The 19350-nt window shown below is 41.1% G+C and overlaps 3 protein-coding genes across 3 annotated transcripts; all 3 read left to right on the forward strand.

Annotated features, from left to right (window-relative positions):
- The first annotated feature begins 4273 nt into the window (after positions 1–4273).
- Positions 4274–4693, forward strand: LOC148952679 (protein CFDP2-like). The gene has a single exon (XM_089087337.1). The coding sequence runs from the start codon at positions 4274–4276 to the stop codon at positions 4691–4693; it is 420 nt and encodes a 139-aa protein (XP_088943463.1).
- A 1801-nt stretch (positions 4694–6494) lies between these two features.
- LOC148952680 (protein CFDP2-like) lies at positions 6495–6851 on the forward strand. The gene has a single exon (XM_089087338.1). The coding sequence runs from the start codon at positions 6495–6497 to the stop codon at positions 6849–6851; it is 357 nt and encodes a 118-aa protein (XP_088943464.1).
- A 1865-nt stretch (positions 6852–8716) lies between these two features.
- Positions 8717–9136, forward strand: LOC148952681 (protein CFDP2-like). The gene has a single exon (XM_089087339.1). The coding sequence runs from the start codon at positions 8717–8719 to the stop codon at positions 9134–9136; it is 420 nt and encodes a 139-aa protein (XP_088943465.1).
- The last annotated feature ends 10214 nt before the right edge of the window (positions 9137–19350 follow it).

Consider the following 19350-nt stretch of genomic DNA (forward strand, 5'->3'; position numbering starts at 1 on the left):
CACTTTGTATATCAGTTTAACTAAATGTATTATCAGTTTAATGTACATAATATGTATTATGTAATATCATAATATGTAATATCAGCATATTATGCTGATATTTTATTCCTTAAAATGTTGATAATTTTGACTTATAAAAGTTATAACGGTAAAAACATTAAAAATTTGCTTTTTTCACTAAAGTGCAAACCAGTTGTCCTACTACTACTAACAACTCACCGCAGCATCAAGCCACTTGAGGCCAACATAGCTAGGCACGCTTCTCCTCCATCCCAATTTATTCAAAGCCTCCCTCTTTTCTTTGCTCCCTTCCAAGAAGTTCTCATTTCCTTTATATCTTTATTTCTGACATCCTCCAACCCCAGCCGCAGACAACCTGCTTTCCGTTTAGGCCTAGACGATTGGCCGAAAAGGACAATCTTCAGTAATCTGTCATCCTTCATCGGCAGAACGTGCCCTAGCCATCTGAACCATTCTCTCATTATAGCCCTTAAAACCGAGACTGAACCACACTTTTCGTACAGCCTACTGCTTGAAATACGGTCAGACAGCCGGGTACCCAGAACAATCCGTAGGCAATTTCTCTGGGAAACATCAAGCAAATATTCATCCGTTTTTCGGAGTGCCCATGCTTCAGAGTCACATTTGACCACTGTCATAACTGCAGCTTTCAATATTCTAATCTTGGTTTGCAAATTTATTTGTCTATTCTTCCAAATTTTTGTAATTGTGAAAAAACACCCTGAGCCTTGGCTTTTCTACTTTTGACATCTTCACTGCTCCCACCATCTTTACTAATAATACTACCAAGGTAAGTGAAGCTGTCCACCTGATCAATCTTTTCATTGCCCAACTTCACCTTTTCATCTTCACTTATTTCTAGCCTTAGTGTCTTAGTCTACTTAACATTAATTTTCAAACCTATTCTAGCACCCTGAACTCGCAAAACCTCTAAAGGTTCATTCATTTTGCTCACACTTTCATCTAGGATGCTTAAATCATCAGCATAATCTAAGTCCAGGAGAGTTTTTCCTCCCCATTTGAGCCCGTGGTCTCCCATTGCCTTTCCTGTGCTCCCCAAGTCAAAATCCATCAAAATGATCCATATAAAGGGGGATAGAACACAACGTTGCTTAATTCCCGATTTAATATGAAACTATCTGCTACCCTCATTTCCTACCTTAAGCGCAAAAGTGTTATCCTCGTAAATAGCACTAATCGCTTTAAATGTATTTGTCTGGTATACCAAACAAGAATAAGACCTTTGCTAAGGCTTTTCTATCAATATAATCGAACGTCTGCTCATAATCAATAAAAATTGAGGACCAAAGGTGTTTGATAATTCAGGATCGCCACATTATCAGCATCTGTAGCCTTATCATTTTAACCCTTTTAGTACTGTCGCTGATGCCTCCTCACAAAACACATCTTTCTTCACATCTAAGGTATCACAAACTTTTCTTTTTCCTCTATATCTTTTCCTGCAACTCTATCTCGGTTTAGCACATTCCCAAATGTTCTGTCCATCTCTCTTTAACTCTTTCCTTATCACTAATTGTGGTATCGTTCCTATCTTTAACTGGCACAAGTCCGGATTGACTACTCCCCCTCAATTTATTAACATGTCAGTACAAAATCATGATTCGTCTTCTTTATTTTTATGAGTTTTTTTTAATGTCTTTTGATTTATTTCTTATCTTGTAATTATGATATATGATTTAAGATTATTTCTATGATTATTATGAATGTAAAAACTACTTATTTTTGTTCAGTTTATAAGTTTTCTTGTCTTTTTTCTTTTGTTTCTATTATGTGCTCTGTCATTTAGGGGACTTGCGCCCTTTTTTGTTTTGAAAGGTTATAAATAAATTGAATTGAAATTGAATATTTTACTATTATGCCGTCTAGCTGCATCTTCCAAATCCTCCACTTCACACCTTCTTAGTTCATATTCTTATACTTTCCCCACTTTCTTTACATTCCTATTGTTTTCATATGATCTATCACTCCAATAATTGTTGTAGAAGCATCTTCTCTTCTTTGTTAACAATAAAGCTTTTTCGCTATTATTCCTAGCTACACTCCTAACTTTCTTCCCCTTGATGTCTTAACATCATCAGCAACTTCACAGATTGTTTTCCTAAAATTATTCCATCCATCTTCTACTTTGTCAAATTTTAAACTCTCTGGTTTAGTATTCAACTCTTCATGGAAAGTTTCTCTCACACTCTCATCCTGGAGTCTACCAACATCATAACTTCCCGGGAGCTAGTTACCCTTCTGAAATTTCAGCTTTAAATAAACACTAGACACTACTAAATGGGAATCTTTACTTTTAGGATCAATAACAGCACTCCTATATACCCTAATATCTTATATTGATCCTGCCAGTCTTCGGTTTACAATAACATAATCAATAAGGTTTGCTGTCTTATCATCACGTGAATACCATGTTAACGTATGGACCATTTTATGACCAAACACCGCATTGGTTATAACTATATTGTTATAACTACAAAATTGCAGCAGGCTGTAGCCACTACTGTTTTCTTTTCCTACACCAAATTTACCTAAGCCAGGATACCATCTATCCCTGTTTCTAACGACCTGTGCACTAAAATCTCCATATAAAAACACCATATATCTCCCTGAGACCCTGTCTATTTGCTCCTGTAACTATAAGTAGAATTCATCTGAGTCACTAGTAACTCTGTCAGTCAGTTCTACGGTGATATATACTACAATAAATGATACCCTGAACTTTTTAGTCATAAAATGAGCGATTACTATTCTATTATTAATACCTTCTCAGTATAAACAAGACTCAGCTACTTCCTTATTCATCATGAGCCCTACTCCCTGTTTATGTACCCCATCCTTCCTGCCTGAGTAAATAAATTCCATATCACCTAATTTCATGCTTCCTAGCCCTGAGATGAGTTTCTGAAACTCCTAAAAAGTCCAGTTCAAAATGTCTGAATTTGTCAGTCAAAATGTCGACACGATAGTGATTTTTGACATCGTAACATTCCAATTTCCACTTTTCCTATTCTTTAAATCATTGAAATTATTTTGGCCTCAGGAAAGCAAGGATCCCGAATACCAATGAAGGACGCGGACCAACACATCTTCTCAAGTCTAGGGGAGGCAACCCATAGTAGATAGATTAGCTAGGATGAGATTTTTCAGCCCAAAATCACCCACCAAAACAGACCAAGCCCGGAAGAATTATCCATTAATCATAATCCCGTGCGAATGCTGTGACGTTTACTAGACTATAATTTCCTCGAGGGGTGTCACTCCTCAAGTAGGACTAGGATTGACTGCAAGGTCCTCAGTCTTGCAGGTACCCCGAATGGGTCAAGGCAGCCCTTTGCAGAGGCCGTTGTCCAAAGATCTGGATCTTACGCCCTGCCGCAGTTGTCCTCCTATAGAGAATCCTCCCACGATGGTGTTCTGCGTCACCATGCAATTTAACACGTTGTTGGGATACTGGGATATTTCAAACAGTGGGATGTACAAAAAGCGTGATTCAATCCCGCATTCTAAGGGTATAGTAATAGAAAGGTTGAAATGGCTAGGGCACGTTCTGCTGATGAAGGATGACAGATTTCCTAAGATTTTCATTTTCGGCCAAACGTCTAGGGCTAAACGGAAAGCAGGTCGTCCGTGGTCGGGGTGGGAGGATGTCATAAAGAAAGACCTAAGGAAAACGGGAACTTCCTGGGAGGGTGTAAAGAGGGAGTCTTTGATAGATTGGGATGGAGGAGGATGCGTAGCTGTGTTGGCCTCAGGCGGATTGGTGCTGCGGTGAGTTGTTAGTAGTTGTAGCAGTGCCGGACTACTACAAATAGTAGTAGTAGTAGTATTCCCCGTCCCTAACGAGCCAGGACGAGAGCCCTAAGTTACACTTCACAGCGGTGGAGTGGTGTAACATTCTATTGGTAGCCTAGCCCGACAAATAGAATGGCTAACGCAACGGGGCGCCAAGGGTCTGGTGAGCCCTTGGTCAACTCAATTCCCATGAAACACCAATGGATGTTGAAGATCAAATATAGAGAGATACTACTACTACGGCGTTCGCGGTAGCCGACGCGGACCAGGCCAGGGTGGTGCCTGGCCCGACAAGTATACGAGTTGCCCGATAAAGAAAAATCTGAATATTGGCGCGTGGAAAGTTCGCAGCTGCAAGCTGGAATCCACGCAACTCCTCCTTGCGAGGGAGCTACAGAAATATTAAAGCAACGTTTGTTGATGACAGAAATGAGACTGAATGAGGTTCTGTCCAAAAAAGTTGACCGTTTCCAAATCTGACTCATTCCAGTTCTACAAATCAGGTCCCAATGATGGTTCTGGCCAACAAGGAGTAGGGTTCCTGCTAGACGGTCCTACTGCATCGTGCGTCACCTCTTGGGAGCCAGTGTTACCAAGGATCGCCATGATGAGACTGAGGGGCCACGTTAGCCACATAACCATAATCACTGTGTACTCTCCAATAAGGGACAGCATTGACGCGGTCAAAGATTCCTTTCATTATGACCTACAAAGAATCACCGACAAGACACCAAGGCGTGACATGCTCTTTGTCGCTGGAGACTGGAACGCCCGTCTTGGCAGAGTAGACCCCGACACAGGAGCAGTTATTGGCCGCCACACCGTTGGTAACAGATGCATCAATGGAGAAAGGCTCTAACAGCTAGCCAGATACAACAACCTATGTGTCACAAACACTCTTTGAGCACAAGCAATTCCACCTCGTTACATGGCGTTCGAACGCCGGCGTAACAACAACTCAGATCGACCACATCTTAGTCAGCAGAAAATGGAGGTGCTCCTGCATAGATGCCCGGGTATACACAGGAGCAGACATAGGATCTTGAAATGGATCCTATCACTATCTCCTCACTTGCAAAGTGCATCACCGCCTTAGTAGGCAGAAGTGACAGAAGGCAGGGAAGCACTTCGATGTGTCAAAATTAAGATTCCCGGAATTTCAAGCCGACTTCGAGTCAAAGCTAAGCAACCGGTTCGAAGCCTTGAACCGTCTTTCACACGTTGACGGAGAATGGATGCAGATAAAAAATTATGACACAGGACATAGCTGAGGAGATACTTGGCTACTCAAATTGAAAACAGTGAGCCTGGATCTCTGACCACACCATGAAACTAATCGAGTAGAAGCGACCCCTCGTGGGAGGTGCAAAAGAACCCTTAAAATAGCCCACAAAGTAGTTAAACAGTCACTGAAACGAGACAGAGAACAGTACTGGTCAGATCTCGCGAATGGGTTGGAACAAGCGTCCAAGTGCCATAACAGCAGTAGAATGTTCAAACTCCTGAAAGGAGCGTCAGGAAAAGCTCCTGTAGCGGTTGACATACTGAAAAATAAGTCCGGGGAACTCATCCGAACAGAGGAAGGACGCATAGAACGCTGACGAGAGTATTTTTCTGAGCTACTAAACCCTGTCAAACCCCCGTGCGATCTACCTGCCTTCTCGAGTGCTGCTAGAGAGCCCTACGCAATAATCCTGGATCTGCCAGGTATTGCGGCTGTACTAAAAGCACTGAAGTACATGAAAAACAATAAAACTCCAGGAGAGGATGGGAACCCCTCTGAAATGTTCAAGTCCTCACCAACTCTACTATGCCGTCTAACCGACCTGTTTGTCCAGATATGAACGACGGAGACCTTCCCAAAAGACTAGAAAGTATCTGTCCTCGTTACGCTATACAAAAAAAGGAGATTAAGCAATTTTTGGAAACTATAGAGGTATCTCCCTGATCGACCATGCCATGAAGATTTGTCGGGTCATTCTTTTGAATCGATTCAAAGACGCACGAGACAAGGTAACCCGTCATGAACGAGCAGACTTCAGACCAGGCAGAGGCGTGTCCAGAACAGATATTGACAATTTGCCTCATCCTTCAGTAGTACAGCAGTTTTTATCTACCCCTTTTCATAGCATTAACTGACTTTGTAGCTGCCTTCGATTCTCTCATCAGAGAGGAGCTATGGAGAATTGGTGCTGCGGTGAGTTGTTAGTAGTTGTAGCAGTGCCGGACTACTACAAATAGTAGTAGTAGTAGTATTCCCCGTCCCTAACGAGCCAGGACGAGAGCCCTAAGTTACACTTCACAGCGGTGGAGTGGTGTAACATTCTATTGGTAGCCTAGCCCGACAAATAGAATGGCTAACGCGACGGGGCGCCAAGGGTCTGGTGAGCCCTTGGTCAACTCAATTCCCATGAAACACCAATGGATGTTGAAGATCAAATATAGAGAGATACTACTACTACGGCGTTCGCGGTAGCCGACGCGGACCAGGCCAGGGTGGTGCCTGGCCCGACAAGTATACGAGTTGCCCGATAAAGAAAAATCTGAATATTGGCGCGTGGAAAGTTCGCAGCTGCAAGCTGGAATCCACGCAACTGCTCCTTGCGAGGGAGCTACAGAAATATTAAAGCAACGTTTGTTGATGACAGAAATGAGACTGAATGAGGTTCTGTCCAAAAAAGTTGACCGTTTCCAAATCTGACTCATTCCAGTTCTACAAATCAGGTCCCAATGATGGTTCCGGCCAACAAGGAGTAGGGTTCCTGCTAGACGGTCCTACTGCATCGTGCGTCACCTCTTGGGAGCCAGTGTTACCAAGGATCGCCATGATGAGACTGAGGGGCCACGTTAGCCACATAGCCATAATCACTGTGTACTCTCCAATAAGGGACAGCATTGACGCGGTCAAAGATTCCTTTCATTATGACCTACAAAGAATCACCGACAAGACACCAAGGCGTGACTTGCTCTTTGTCGCTGGAGACTGGAACGCCCGTCTTGGCAGAGTAGACCACTGACACAGGAGCAGTTATTGGCCGCCACACCGTTGGTAACAGATGCATCAATGGAGAAAGGCTCTAACAGCTAGCCAGATACAACAACCTATGTGTCACAAACACTCTTTGAGCACAAGCAATTCCACCTCGTTACATGGCGTTCGAACGCCGGCGTAACAACAACTCAGATCGACCACATCTTAGTCAGCAGAAAATGGAGGTGCTCCTGCATAGATGCCCGGGTATACACAGGAGCAGACATAGGATCTTGAAATGGATCCTATCACTATCTCCTCACTTGCAAAGTGCATCACCGCCTTAGTAGGCAGAAGTGACAGAAGGTAGGGAAGCACTTCGATGTGTCAAAATTAAGATACCCGGAATTCCAAGCCGACTTAGAGTTAAAGCTAAGCAACCGGTTCGAAGCCTTGAACCGTCTTTCACACGTTGACGGAGAATGGATGCAGATAAAAAATTATGACACAGGACATAGCTGAGGAGATACTTGGCTACTCAAATTGAAAACAGTGAGCCTGGATCTCTGACCACACCATGAAACTAATCGAGTAGAAGCGACCCCTCGTGGGAGGTGCAAAAGAACCCTTAAAATAGCCCACAAAGCAGTTAAACAGTCACTGAAACGAGACAGAGAACAGTACTGGTCAGATCTCGCGAATGGGTTGGAACAAGCGTCCAAGTGCCATAACAGCAGTAGAATGTTCAAACTCCTGAAAAGAGCGTCAGGAAGAGCTCCTGTAGCGGTTGACATACTGAAAAATAAGTCCGGGGAACTCATCCGAACAGAGGAAGGACGCATAGAACGCTGACGAGAGTATTTGTCTGAGCTACTAAACCCTGTCAAACCCCCGTGCGATCTACCTGCCTTCTCGAGTGCTGCTAGAGAGCCCTACGCAATAATCCTGGATCTGCCAGCTATTGCGGCTGTACTAAAAGCACTGAAGTACATGAAAAACAATAAAACTCCAGGAGAGGATGGGAACCCCTCTGAAATGTTCAAGTCCTCACCAACTCTACTATGCCGTCTAACCGACCTGTTTGTCCAGATATGAACGACGGAGACCTTCCCAAAAGACTAGAAAGTATCTGTCCTCGTTACGCTATACAAAAAAAGGAGATTAGGTAATTTTCGGAAACTATAGAGGTATCTCCCTGATCGACCATGCCATGAAGATTTGTCGGGTCATTCTTTTGAATCGATTCAAAGACGCACGAGACAAGGTAACCCGTCATGAACAAGCAGACTTCAGACCAGGCAGAGGCGTGTCCAGAACAGATATTGACAATTTGCCTCATCCTTCAGTAGTACAGCAGTTTTCATCTACCCCTTTTCATCGCATTAACTGACTTTGTAGCTGCCTTCGATTCTCTCATCAGAGAGGAGCTATGGAGAATTGGTGCTGCGGTGAGTTGTTAGTAGTTGTAGCAGTGCCGGACTACTACAAATAGTAGTAGTAGTAGTATTCCCCGTCCCTAACGAGCCAGGACGAGAGCCCTAAGTTGCACCTCACAGCGGTGGAGTGGTGTAACATTCTATTGGTAGCCTAGCCCGACAAATAGAATGGCTAACGCAACGGGGCGCCAAGGGTCTGTTGAGCCCTTGGTCACCTCAATTCCCATAAAACACCAATGGATGTTGAAGATCAAATACAGAGAGATACTACTACTACGACGTTCGCGGTAGCCGACGCGGACCAGGCCAGGGTGGTGCCTGACCCGACAAGTATACGAGTTGCCCGATAAAGAAAAATCTGAATATTGGCGCGTGGAATGTTCGCAGCTGCAAGCTGAAATCCACGCAACTGCTCCTTGCGAGGGAGCTACAGAAATATAAAATCAACGTTTGTTGATGACAGAAATGAGACTGAATGAGGTTCTGTCCAAAAAAGTTGACCGTTTCCAAATGTGACTCATTCCAGCTCTACAAATCAGGTCCCAATGATGGTTCCGGCCAACAAGGAGTAGGGTTCCTGCTAGACGGTCCTACTGCATCGTGCGTCACCTTTTGGGAGCCAGTGTTACCAAGGATCGCCATGATGAGACTGAGGGGCCACGTTAGCCACATAACCATAATCACTGTGTACTCTCCAATAAGGGACAGCATTGACGCGGTCAAAGATTCCTTTCATTATGACCTACAAAGAATTACCGACAAGACACCAAGGCGTGACATGCTCTTTGTCGCTGGAGACTGGAACGCCCGTCTTGGCAGAGTAGATCCCGACACAGCAGCAGTTATTGGCCGCCACACCGTTGGTGACAGATGCATCAATGGAGAAAGGCTCTAACAGCTAGCCAGATACAACAACCTATGTGTCACAAACACTCTTTGAGCACAAGCAATTCCACCTCGTTACATGGCGTTCGAATGCCGGCGTAACAACAGCTCAGATCGACCACATCTTAGTCAGCAGAAAATGGAGGAGCTCCTGCATAGATGCCCGGGTATACACAGGAGCAGACTTAGGATCTTGAAATGTATCCTATCACTATCTTCTCACTTGCAAAGTGCATCACCGCCTTAGTTGGCAGAAGTGACAGAAGGCAGGGAAGCACTTCGATGTGTCAAAATTAAGATTCCCGGAATTCCAAGCCGACTTCGAGTCAAAGCTAAGCAACCGGTTCGAAGCCTTGAACCGTCTTTCACACGTTGACGGAGAATGGATGCAGATAAAAAATTATGACACAGGACATAGCTGAGGAGATACTTGGCTACTCAAATTGAAAACACCGAGCCTGGATCTCTGACCACACCATGAAACTAATCGAGAAGAAGCGACCCCTCGTGGGAGGTGCAAAAGAACCCTTAAAATAGCCCACAAAGCAGTTAAACAGTCACTGAAACAAGACAGAGAACAGTACTGGTCAGATCTCGCGAATGAGTTGGAACAAGCGTCCAAGTGCCATAACAGCAGTAGAATGTTCAAACTCCTGAAAGGAGCGTCAGGAAAAGCTCCTGTAGCGGTTGAAATACTGAAAGATAAGTCCGGGGAACTCATCCGAACAGAGGAAGGGCGCATAGAACGCTGACGAGAGTATTTTTATGAGCTACTAAACCCTGTCAAACCCCTGTGCGATCTACCTGCCTTCTCGAGTGCTGCTAGAGAGCCCTACGCAATAATCCTGGATCTGCCAAGTATTGCGGCTGTACTAAAAGCACTGAAGTACATGAAAAACAATAAAACTCCAGGAGAGGATGGGAACCCCTCTGAAATGTTCAAGTCCTCACCAACTCTACTATGCCGTCTAACCGACCTGTTTGTCCAGATATGAACGACGGAGATCTTCCCAAAAGACTAGAAAGTATCTGTCCTCGTTACGCTATACAAAAAAAGGAGATTAGGCAATTTTCGGAAACTATAGAGGTATCTCCCTGATCGACCATGCCATGAAGATTTGTCGGGTCATTCTTTTGAATCGATTCAAAGACGCACGAGACAAGGTAACCCGTCATGAACGAGCAGACTTCAGACCAGGCAGAGGCGTGTCCAGAACAGATATTGACAATTTGCCTCATCCTTCAGTAGTACAGCAGTTTTCATCTACCCCTTTTCATCGCATTAACTGACTTTGTAGCTGCCTTCGATTCTCTCATCAGAGAGGAGCTATGGAGGATTAATGTTGAAGACGGTATGCCACAGGAAAAAGATATTCCTCTTAAAGAAGTGCAGCGCATAAAGAGTGTTAGCCCCATTACAGTTAGAAACAACAAACAAGCTGGAGTATCGCCTGTTCTTATTTCCTGTGCGAATAATTTGGACTTGCAAATGCTATTGGGCAATGTAGGCAAACTTAAAGGAAGCGGTATGAGAATATGTACTGATCTACCTCCTTCACTAAATGCCCTACGTAATCATCTTTTAGCCAGGGCACGTGATCTTAAAGCTCAGCAAATATCCAAGTTCACGCGAGTGAAACAATCCGGGGCCAGACTATTGCTGCAAACTAGAAACAATATTACTGGCCCATGGGTAACACATGACGAATGCTAATATTGGTTGTATATATATCTATATAATGATTTGTCAGATTGATTATGTTTTTTGATTCAGTATATAGTCTATGCTGCTTAGGAATGTGAAGATCGATAAGTAAAGTGTCCTACTTAAAAAGAAGTGTATTTATCTCGTTGTCTGTGTTCTTCTTTATTTTTGTTTCCTTTCTTTTTGCTCTTTTCGTTCCTATGTGCTTTCTTTTTTTCCTTATTTTCCACTTATTTCCAAATCCCTGCTCATCTATCTCTGAGCTCCTAGGCCTAAATTCAATAAAATTGGTTCAGTTTTCTTGCCGTATATCTTTTGGGGCCGAGCTTAGGCAATACATAGGTACTATTTGGAAGATGATTGGAGAGAGACTAGGTGGAGAGAAGCATAGTATAAGTTTACAATTATAGAACCCCCCCCCCCCCAAAAAAAAAAAGTACTCTGTAGTACTCTGTTAGTACTCTGTTCCTCACAAGAAAGTGTGTGTTCAGTTTTCCAAACCTATCAGAGACAGAAAAGTTTGAAAAAGTGTTCATTAAAGAAACTTTTTGACCTTAAAGGGAAGTTCAGACAGCCTTTTATCTTCCTAAGATTCTTTCTTTCTTCTCTTTTTCTTTCTCTTTGTTACAAGTTCTAGTGTCAGTATCGTCTGTAGCTTGCTTAAATCTGTTTTAACAGATTTAGTGTCATTGTTTAATCATCTTCAAGATTGTAATCAGACTATTCAAGTGTAATCATACTATTGTAATGTAATCACATCTTCAAAAGTGTAATCATACTATTAGCCTTGAGGGTTAATTTAAATCGAGATATTGAGCTAATTCTTACGCAATTTATGAACTAACTCATTTTGTAGTTTAAAACAATTTAAAGGTTCAAAAGTTTCCTACATTAAGAGTTTATAAGGATAGAACAATCATGAGTTCAAATGAAAACAAAATCAAAGATTTAGAAATTGCACTACAACAAGCACAGCCTAGAAAAAAACGCTGTAGAAGGGCAATATAGAGATGCCACAGTCACAAGTAGGCTTCAAAACCTATTTGTGGAGCAAGCGCCTCCCATCTCGTTACTGACATATCCAAATGAAATCCATTCATGGATTACCACCCTTAAACAAATACAAAGGAGTTAAGGGAAAGATGATATTGCTATGATAAATCAAGCTATTTGTTTTGCACGAGGAGAAATACCAAGATTCACAACGAGCTTAGACATTCCTAAAATAAAAGATTTAGACCATTTAGAAAAACTTCTAAAAGAAGCCTTTTTATATGAAAAACCAGCCGCAAAAAAACTACAAGAACTGCTCTCCGAGAAACAAAGGCCATCTGAGTTTGTGCACCAATTTTACTCCCGGATCAGGGAAAAGGAAATAGATTATGCAAAAAATTCTCCTGGTATAAGAGTAAATGACATTACGATGAGTATTTTTAAGAGTGGCATGCTCCCTTCCATTGGAAGAAGAGTACTAGAACAATCTGAGGCCTCAGACGACCAGGATGAATTATTAGCACTTGCAAAAATATTCGAAGCAATAGATTTAATATATAGGGACTTCTCGGATATGTCCTTGGGAGCAGCGGTAGTAGACACAAGAGACAGGAATTCCACTAAACAACCTGGAGTTAACCACAGAGTAGAATATAAAAATAACCCAAATAAATGTTTTTAGAATAGATATGTCAAGACCAACTAGGGGTAGTTATTCCAGGAATAAATTTAGTGAAAGAAAAACCGCTCGCATAAAAGGCTGGACTTGCGGGGGTCTACATAGACATTCGGAATGTGAAAAACCTCCAACCTGTATCCGCTGTGGTGAAACTGGACACAAAGCAAGATATTGTTTAGCCCTAGCACCTATAAACCAACCCCAAGAAAATTGTTAGGGCAAGTTTTGCCGAAAACACTGCGGTGGTTAGGTTCCCTAACCTCCAAGCGATGGTTAGGGAACCACCGGAAGGCAGAGGCCCACATTCTGTAGTTTTTTAGATATAGGTTAACCATTAGGAGTAGACCTAGTGTGACTAGGAGTCACGGACATGTTATGACAGGGAGTCATGTACTTTAGAGGGAGGTTGAGAGGACACCTCTCAAGGATGCAAAAATGGGTTGCATCCACCTCTTAAGGATGCAAGAAAGGGTTGCGTTAACCTCTTAAGGAAGCAAAAAAGGTTTGCATCCATAGGGATACGAAAAAGGGTTGTATCCCAACGCACAAAGGCTGCATATGCATATACTCACAGAGTATTTATGATCATGAACCTGGATTGGAGTCTCCCAGGCTAAAAATTGAGACAAAGAAAGCTAGCACATTACTGAAATGGCTTCTAAAGTAAACAGGATACCGAAATATTTCCAAGATTTGACATTTTGGGTAGAGCTCAGAACCGAAAATTTCGAATTTAGGAAAGAAAGGAAATCCCATTTTTTTATGAAAAAGTTAGGAGCTTCGTTTGGTTCCCGTGAATGGCTTATTGTATACACTGGATGATTCTGAAGAAAAAAAAGACGTTTTATCAAAAACAATAGTTAATGGAGTCATCCGTTTCCTGCATTCAAGTCCTTTTTTGAGGGGCCAAGATGGGAGCTGTCAAAACCTTAAATAAACTAACACAATATGGTGTCTTTGTATATATGTACTGCCAGGTTGAAGTGGCAGTAAAGAATTATGAACTCTGTTTGAGAAGAGTAAAAGTTAGCGTTAGTAACCCCACTCTTAGGGATAATATTTTCTCTTATGACCTCTTTCACATTCGGTCAAGTGATACCACAGGAAAATTGTGACTTAGCGTGAATGGTGACCAATGCAAATTGGTAAAAATATAGTAGTAGCACCATCTAAGGAACAATGATAAAACTAAATCGCAATGTCCATAGGATTCAGAATATTGTTGAAAATAAAAGGCACTGCCGATAGGATTTAAAATATCCGTCAAATAAAGGATAAAAATTATAGGAATTATATAAGAAACTCCTTATAATACATCCACACACTAAATTAAACTTGTAATAATCTGTGATTTTTCTGTCTCCAACAAAGGAAATGAGTTCAGAAAATTCGAAAGGTACGAAAATTTGATAGCCCGTATTTTTTTTTAAATAGAGAACGGGTAAAGATTTGTTTTTTCTTTCATCGTATAATGTATTTGCCTTTGATTTTTCAAGTCTTCCATTGTTACTGGACTTTCTGGGACCTTTTAATACTCTTTCGAGGATTCACTTATAATTTGAAAAAAAAAATTGTGAATAAAGTTTGAAAAGGCCCAAATAAGAAAATAGCATTCAGCTGTTCGTAGAAGTCAATTAATATATCTTCCTTTTATTAAAGCTGTGCTCAATTTTAAACTTAAAGTAATCAAAAAGTCGATTTATCTGTGCTTAGCAACACAAGAGCAGGGGTTTATATTTCGGTAGTATTTTCACTTAGCCAAGGCTTGGGCCATCTAGACAAAAACAGCGTTTTTAAGGTCAGAATAAGCTAAAATTAATTTCTTCCTAGAAATTTAAAACTGGTAGAAGAAACTTCGAATAACAGAGGGTTCAAAGAGTGGAAGGAACCTTAACCAAGAAGTCAACGTTAAGAGAGCCTTTTGTGCTTCTCCTTTTCAGCCTAGAGTTCCTTGGAACTTAGCTTGACTTTATAAAGACGTTATATCCGAAAATTGGAATTATCGGACAACAACATTACTTTCCCCCTTGTCCAGTCTTCAGACGTTTATACGAAGGAGAATCCTGTTCCGTTTTTAATCATTCTTTCAGTTCGTTAAACCCGTACCGACTGTTTATACAAAGGTGGTCTCAATGTTTATACAGATAGGTTAGGAAAAAAGGGAATGATATTGTCAATCTAAGAATTTCCAGACCTTTATGTCCAGATATATTTAATTGAGAGTTTTCCCTGCTAAAGTTAAAGCTTACTAAAGGTCCAAGGAACACAAACCCCTTTTTCAAGAAATAATAAGAGGATCTCTTGGTTTGGGTTAATGTAAATTAGAATAAAATCAAGTACAGTTATTCCAAGCTTGTCTCAGCAATAGTTTGAACTAAAGGATTTTAATACCCCAGAACTCAAGCCTTGACTAGCTAGTCAAGTGTAACTCCTTTAAGTAGAAACATTCGATAGCCTAGAATTAACTTAATCCTTTTCTTTTCGGTAAACATTTGTGGATTGAACAAGTAGACAATAGACATCAGACCTAGATGAGGCTTAGAAGTATTCAAAATAATTAGAATTACAATATTTTTCTTTTTATCTTCTTTTGTAATAAATATCAGTTGTCACTGAATTCTGAGTACCGATTCTTACCAACACGCCTCAGTAACAACACGCTACCAAATTTTTAGCCCTGATAGTAAGGGCAACCTTATAACAGATTCTTTCATGCATTGATAGAGAGGATGAAAACACTTATGATTATTTTATTAATAATTCACCCACGAACAAATGCCTTTCTCTAGGAATGATTATGAGTAAACCAACAAAAAAGTGTCTGAGAACAGCATTTCTAAATTGTTGTGGAATTATGAGTAATTTAGAAAACATTTCACTATTACTTCGCGATCATAAGATTGATGTTTTTGGTGCATGTGAAACATTTTTAAATGATCAATCTTCTGAGCTAACTCATATAAATGGGTATAAGTCGTTACTTAAAAATAGAATAGGTAGACAGACGGGAAGGTTGGCTGTTTTTGTAAATGATAGTATACCTGTAAGAGAAGTGAATGATTATGATTACCTTTATGAAGAAATGCCATTTGAATTTGTTTGCTATTGAGCTAGATTTAAGTCCTTTGAAAGTATTATGTTGCGCCCTATATAGGCCGCCGAGTTCAGCTGCTAAACAATTTGTAGACAAATTCGATGAACTTAGCTCGCTGATGACCCAAAGAAAGTGTAAGTTAATGATGTTGGGTGATTTTAATATTGATATTAGTAATGTACATAGGGATGTGAATTCAATGCTTTCGAATAATGTTGCCGTTGACTTTGTAACGATTTGTATGTCCGCGGGTTTGCTTCCAACATGCCGGATCACGACGAGAATCACGGAGTCGTCAGCGTCGTTAATTGACAATATTTTCACCAATTTCGAGACACTGGGTTGTAACGTTATAGTTGATGATACTTCGGACCATTTTATGATCCTGTGCGACCTTTAAACTGGTCCCTCCCCTAAACCCTCTTCATTGAGGTCAAGAAGACTGGACGCTGCTTTGATTGATAAGCTGAAAAGTTTACTGTCCCAAGTCGACCGGTCTCCCTGCTTAGAATGTGACGACGTGGACAAAGCTACTGAATAGTTCATCAACCAGTTTGAAATAGTACTTAACAAGGCATGTCCTTTATCAAGCCGCCAAGCTAGGTGTTATATTAAACCAAAGAAACCATGGATTATTGCTGCTGTTCTGTCCTCTATCCATACCAAAAATAACCTCTTCAGGAAATTCATGGCAGATCCTACACATGAAAATCAGGCCAAATTTCAGCAGTACAGAAATTGTATAACAAAGTCACTGCGACAAGCGAAGCAGTCATACTATCTTCATGAATTTCAAAATGCTGAAGGGTCCCTAAAAAAGACTTGGTTGATATTAATAAATGCCTTGGGAAAAAAGAAAATGAAAAACCTTCCGGAAGAGATATTATCACCAAAAGACACGAAAATTGTTAAAGGAAAGCGAAATATTGTTGGTTTCCTAAATGAGCACTTCGCAAATATTGGTCATGTAACATCGCTTGAGGCACCAACTCGAAGTTTAACCTATTCAGCATATTCTACTTACATGCCGCCTCCATCGGATTGCCCTCTTTTCCTAACGCCGGTGTCAGCGAACGAATTCCTGCAAGCTATATACCAACTGAAGAATGGGCCGTCGGAAGGTACGGATGGCTCGTCGACAAGCCTATTAGAACGGATAATGCCTGATGTTACAGAATTTTTGGTTCATGTTATCAACTTATGTTTTTCAAGTGGATGTTTTCCAGCTTGCTTAAAGTATGCACGTGTTTTAGCCCTGCATAAGGGTGATGACGTGAAAGATCCAACAAACTACCGGCCAATCTCAATCCTATCTTCATTCGCAAAACTAATTGAACAATGTCCTTACAACCGCATAGTGAAGTTTTTTGACAAGAGGGGATGTTTTAATGACCATCAGTTTGGGTTTAGGAAGGGTCATATCTCTGAATATGCGATTCTGACACTCACACAGTTTATACACGACACTCTGGATAAAAAAGAAATTCCAGCTACTATATTTATAGATATAAAAAAAAGCGTTCGATACTATTTGTCATGCAATTTTGTTTCGTAAACTGGAAAATTATGGTATACGTGGACCTACAAATTCTCTGATTGACTCATATTTAAATGGGCGCAGTCAATTTATGGATGATGGAAATGCTACCTCTTCACTACTTGATAACACTGGTCAAGTCGGCGTTCCTCAAGGGTCCATACTTGGACCTCTGCTCTTTCTTATTTATGTTAACGACATCAACAGGGCGCTGGAAGATCTCGGGCTAAATGTCCTATTCGCTGATGATACGGCCTGCACAGGCCTGCAAATGTCCTATTCGCTGATGATGCGGCTTGCATGATGAAATGTCGCTTTATAAGAATATTTTGGCAGCTTTCGAGAGGATAGAAACTTGGTTTAGTGCAAATAAACTATCTGTTAATATGTCAAAAACCAAGTTCATGATTTTCTCTCGTACTGACCAGTCTTTACCTGAACTTAGTAGACTACCCATTGATGAATATACTTATTTAGAGCACGCATCTACTATGAGATATTTAGGTGTGCTAGTTGATCAGAATACGAGTTGGAAGGAACACATTGCTAAATTGCAGATGAAGTTGGGAAAGAATGTTGGAATATTGCGGCATTTGAAATTTATTCTACCTTTTAATGCAATGAGATCGGTATATTTTGCCCTAGTCCCTTCTTATCTGAGTTATTGTCCCCTGATTTTTCTGAATACATTTAAAACTCTTATAAAGCCACTTCAAAGGTTGCAAAATAAAGCACTACGTATCCTGAAAACTTTCACCCCCTCCCCAATATCCCTACCATCAAAATCGCCAAATAAAAGTATATATTCTTTCCTTAATATATTACCAGTGGAATTATTATCTTTTCATGGATTGATGTTTTGTGTTAAGTATTTTGCTAAAATTCTACCGAAAATTTTCTATGTTATGGATGTATTTAACCAATGTGAGCACGATAATGGAACGAGGGGATCTTCTAATTATGTTGAACCCCGAGCGTGTACTGAGAAATCAAGGTTCTCACTCAGGCACTGCATATCCAAACTTTGGAATGTGCAAGGGTCGGGTCTTAATATTGGTCTTTCTGTTGGTACACTGCGGGGTCATTTAAAAACTCTTTTACTAAACCTTTGAACATTTTAATTCAGTTATGGTCTTCCCACTGGCTCATTCTCTTGGTAGGGTTTCCCCACGGCTTCACTTCCCTATTTTTGGTGTTTTGTTTTAGTTTGTTCTCCATTTGACTGCTGGCTTGGGGTGATGCTTGGTAAGTCATACATTTTCTTTTTTTTTATTTATTTACAAAAACTGTGATTATGTACAAATACAGTGATATATTATGTTTTTGTTGTTTTTATTTGTTATTGGTTGCCTGATAATACGAGCTAGACTCTCAGCCGGGCATACCCATATTGTAGTTGTATTTAGTTTGTAAATAAAAGAACCTGAACCTGAACAGGAGCTCATTGAGGTACTCCAAAGTGCGTCTAAGGATATTGCGACTTCAGTCCGTGTTTCCGCCAATGGCACTCCTAAGTTTCCAGTGGAGTTTGGGGTAAAGCAGGTATACCCCCTTTTGCCTATATTATTCAACTACGCAATAGACTGGATCATGAATAATGCAGTGAGAAACCACAGATCTGGACTTCGCAGACGACGTTGCTGAGCTGGAAACTAGCGCCGACTGCTTAAAAGGCATGATCAACATGAGGTCTCAAAGCGCATCGGACTAACGGCGCAAAGACTAAAGTATTGGCTCTCAACCAACCTGCTCCTTGCCAGGTTAACCTCAACGGTGAGCCAATAGAAAATGTCGAGGAATTCAAGTATCTTGGCTCTATCATAACACCAGATGGCAGAGCTGAAAGGGATATATCTGCCTGGATAGCAAAAGCCTGGGGAGTCTTTACTAGTCTGAAAAAAACACTATGGACCAGACGGAGATCTAAACAAAAACAAAAGTCAGAATCTATGTTGCAACTGTTCGAGCAGTACTACTGTATGCTTGCGAGACATGGCCGATCAAGACTGAAGACGCGACAACTTTGGACGAGTTTGACCACCGCTGCCTTCCTTAGCCTTTTCGCAGACACCCAGAATGAAACATTGTCTCTTTTTCTAATGATAAATTCTGCATGTGCACAACAGGCAAATTGCATAATTTGCAATCATCGCCCCGAGGCTGTTGAGGAAATGGCATCCTTAAAGGCAGAGCTATTAGACCTTTTGATTAGTTTG

The sequence above is a fragment of the Artemia sp. Qi Xiang Cuo genome, chromosome 4 (genome assembly GCF_049724085.1).
Source record: "Artemia sp. Qi Xiang Cuo chromosome 4, ASM4972408v1, whole genome shotgun sequence".
Taxonomy (NCBI): Eukaryota; Metazoa; Arthropoda; class Branchiopoda; order Anostraca; family Artemiidae; genus Artemia; species Artemia sp. Qi Xiang Cuo.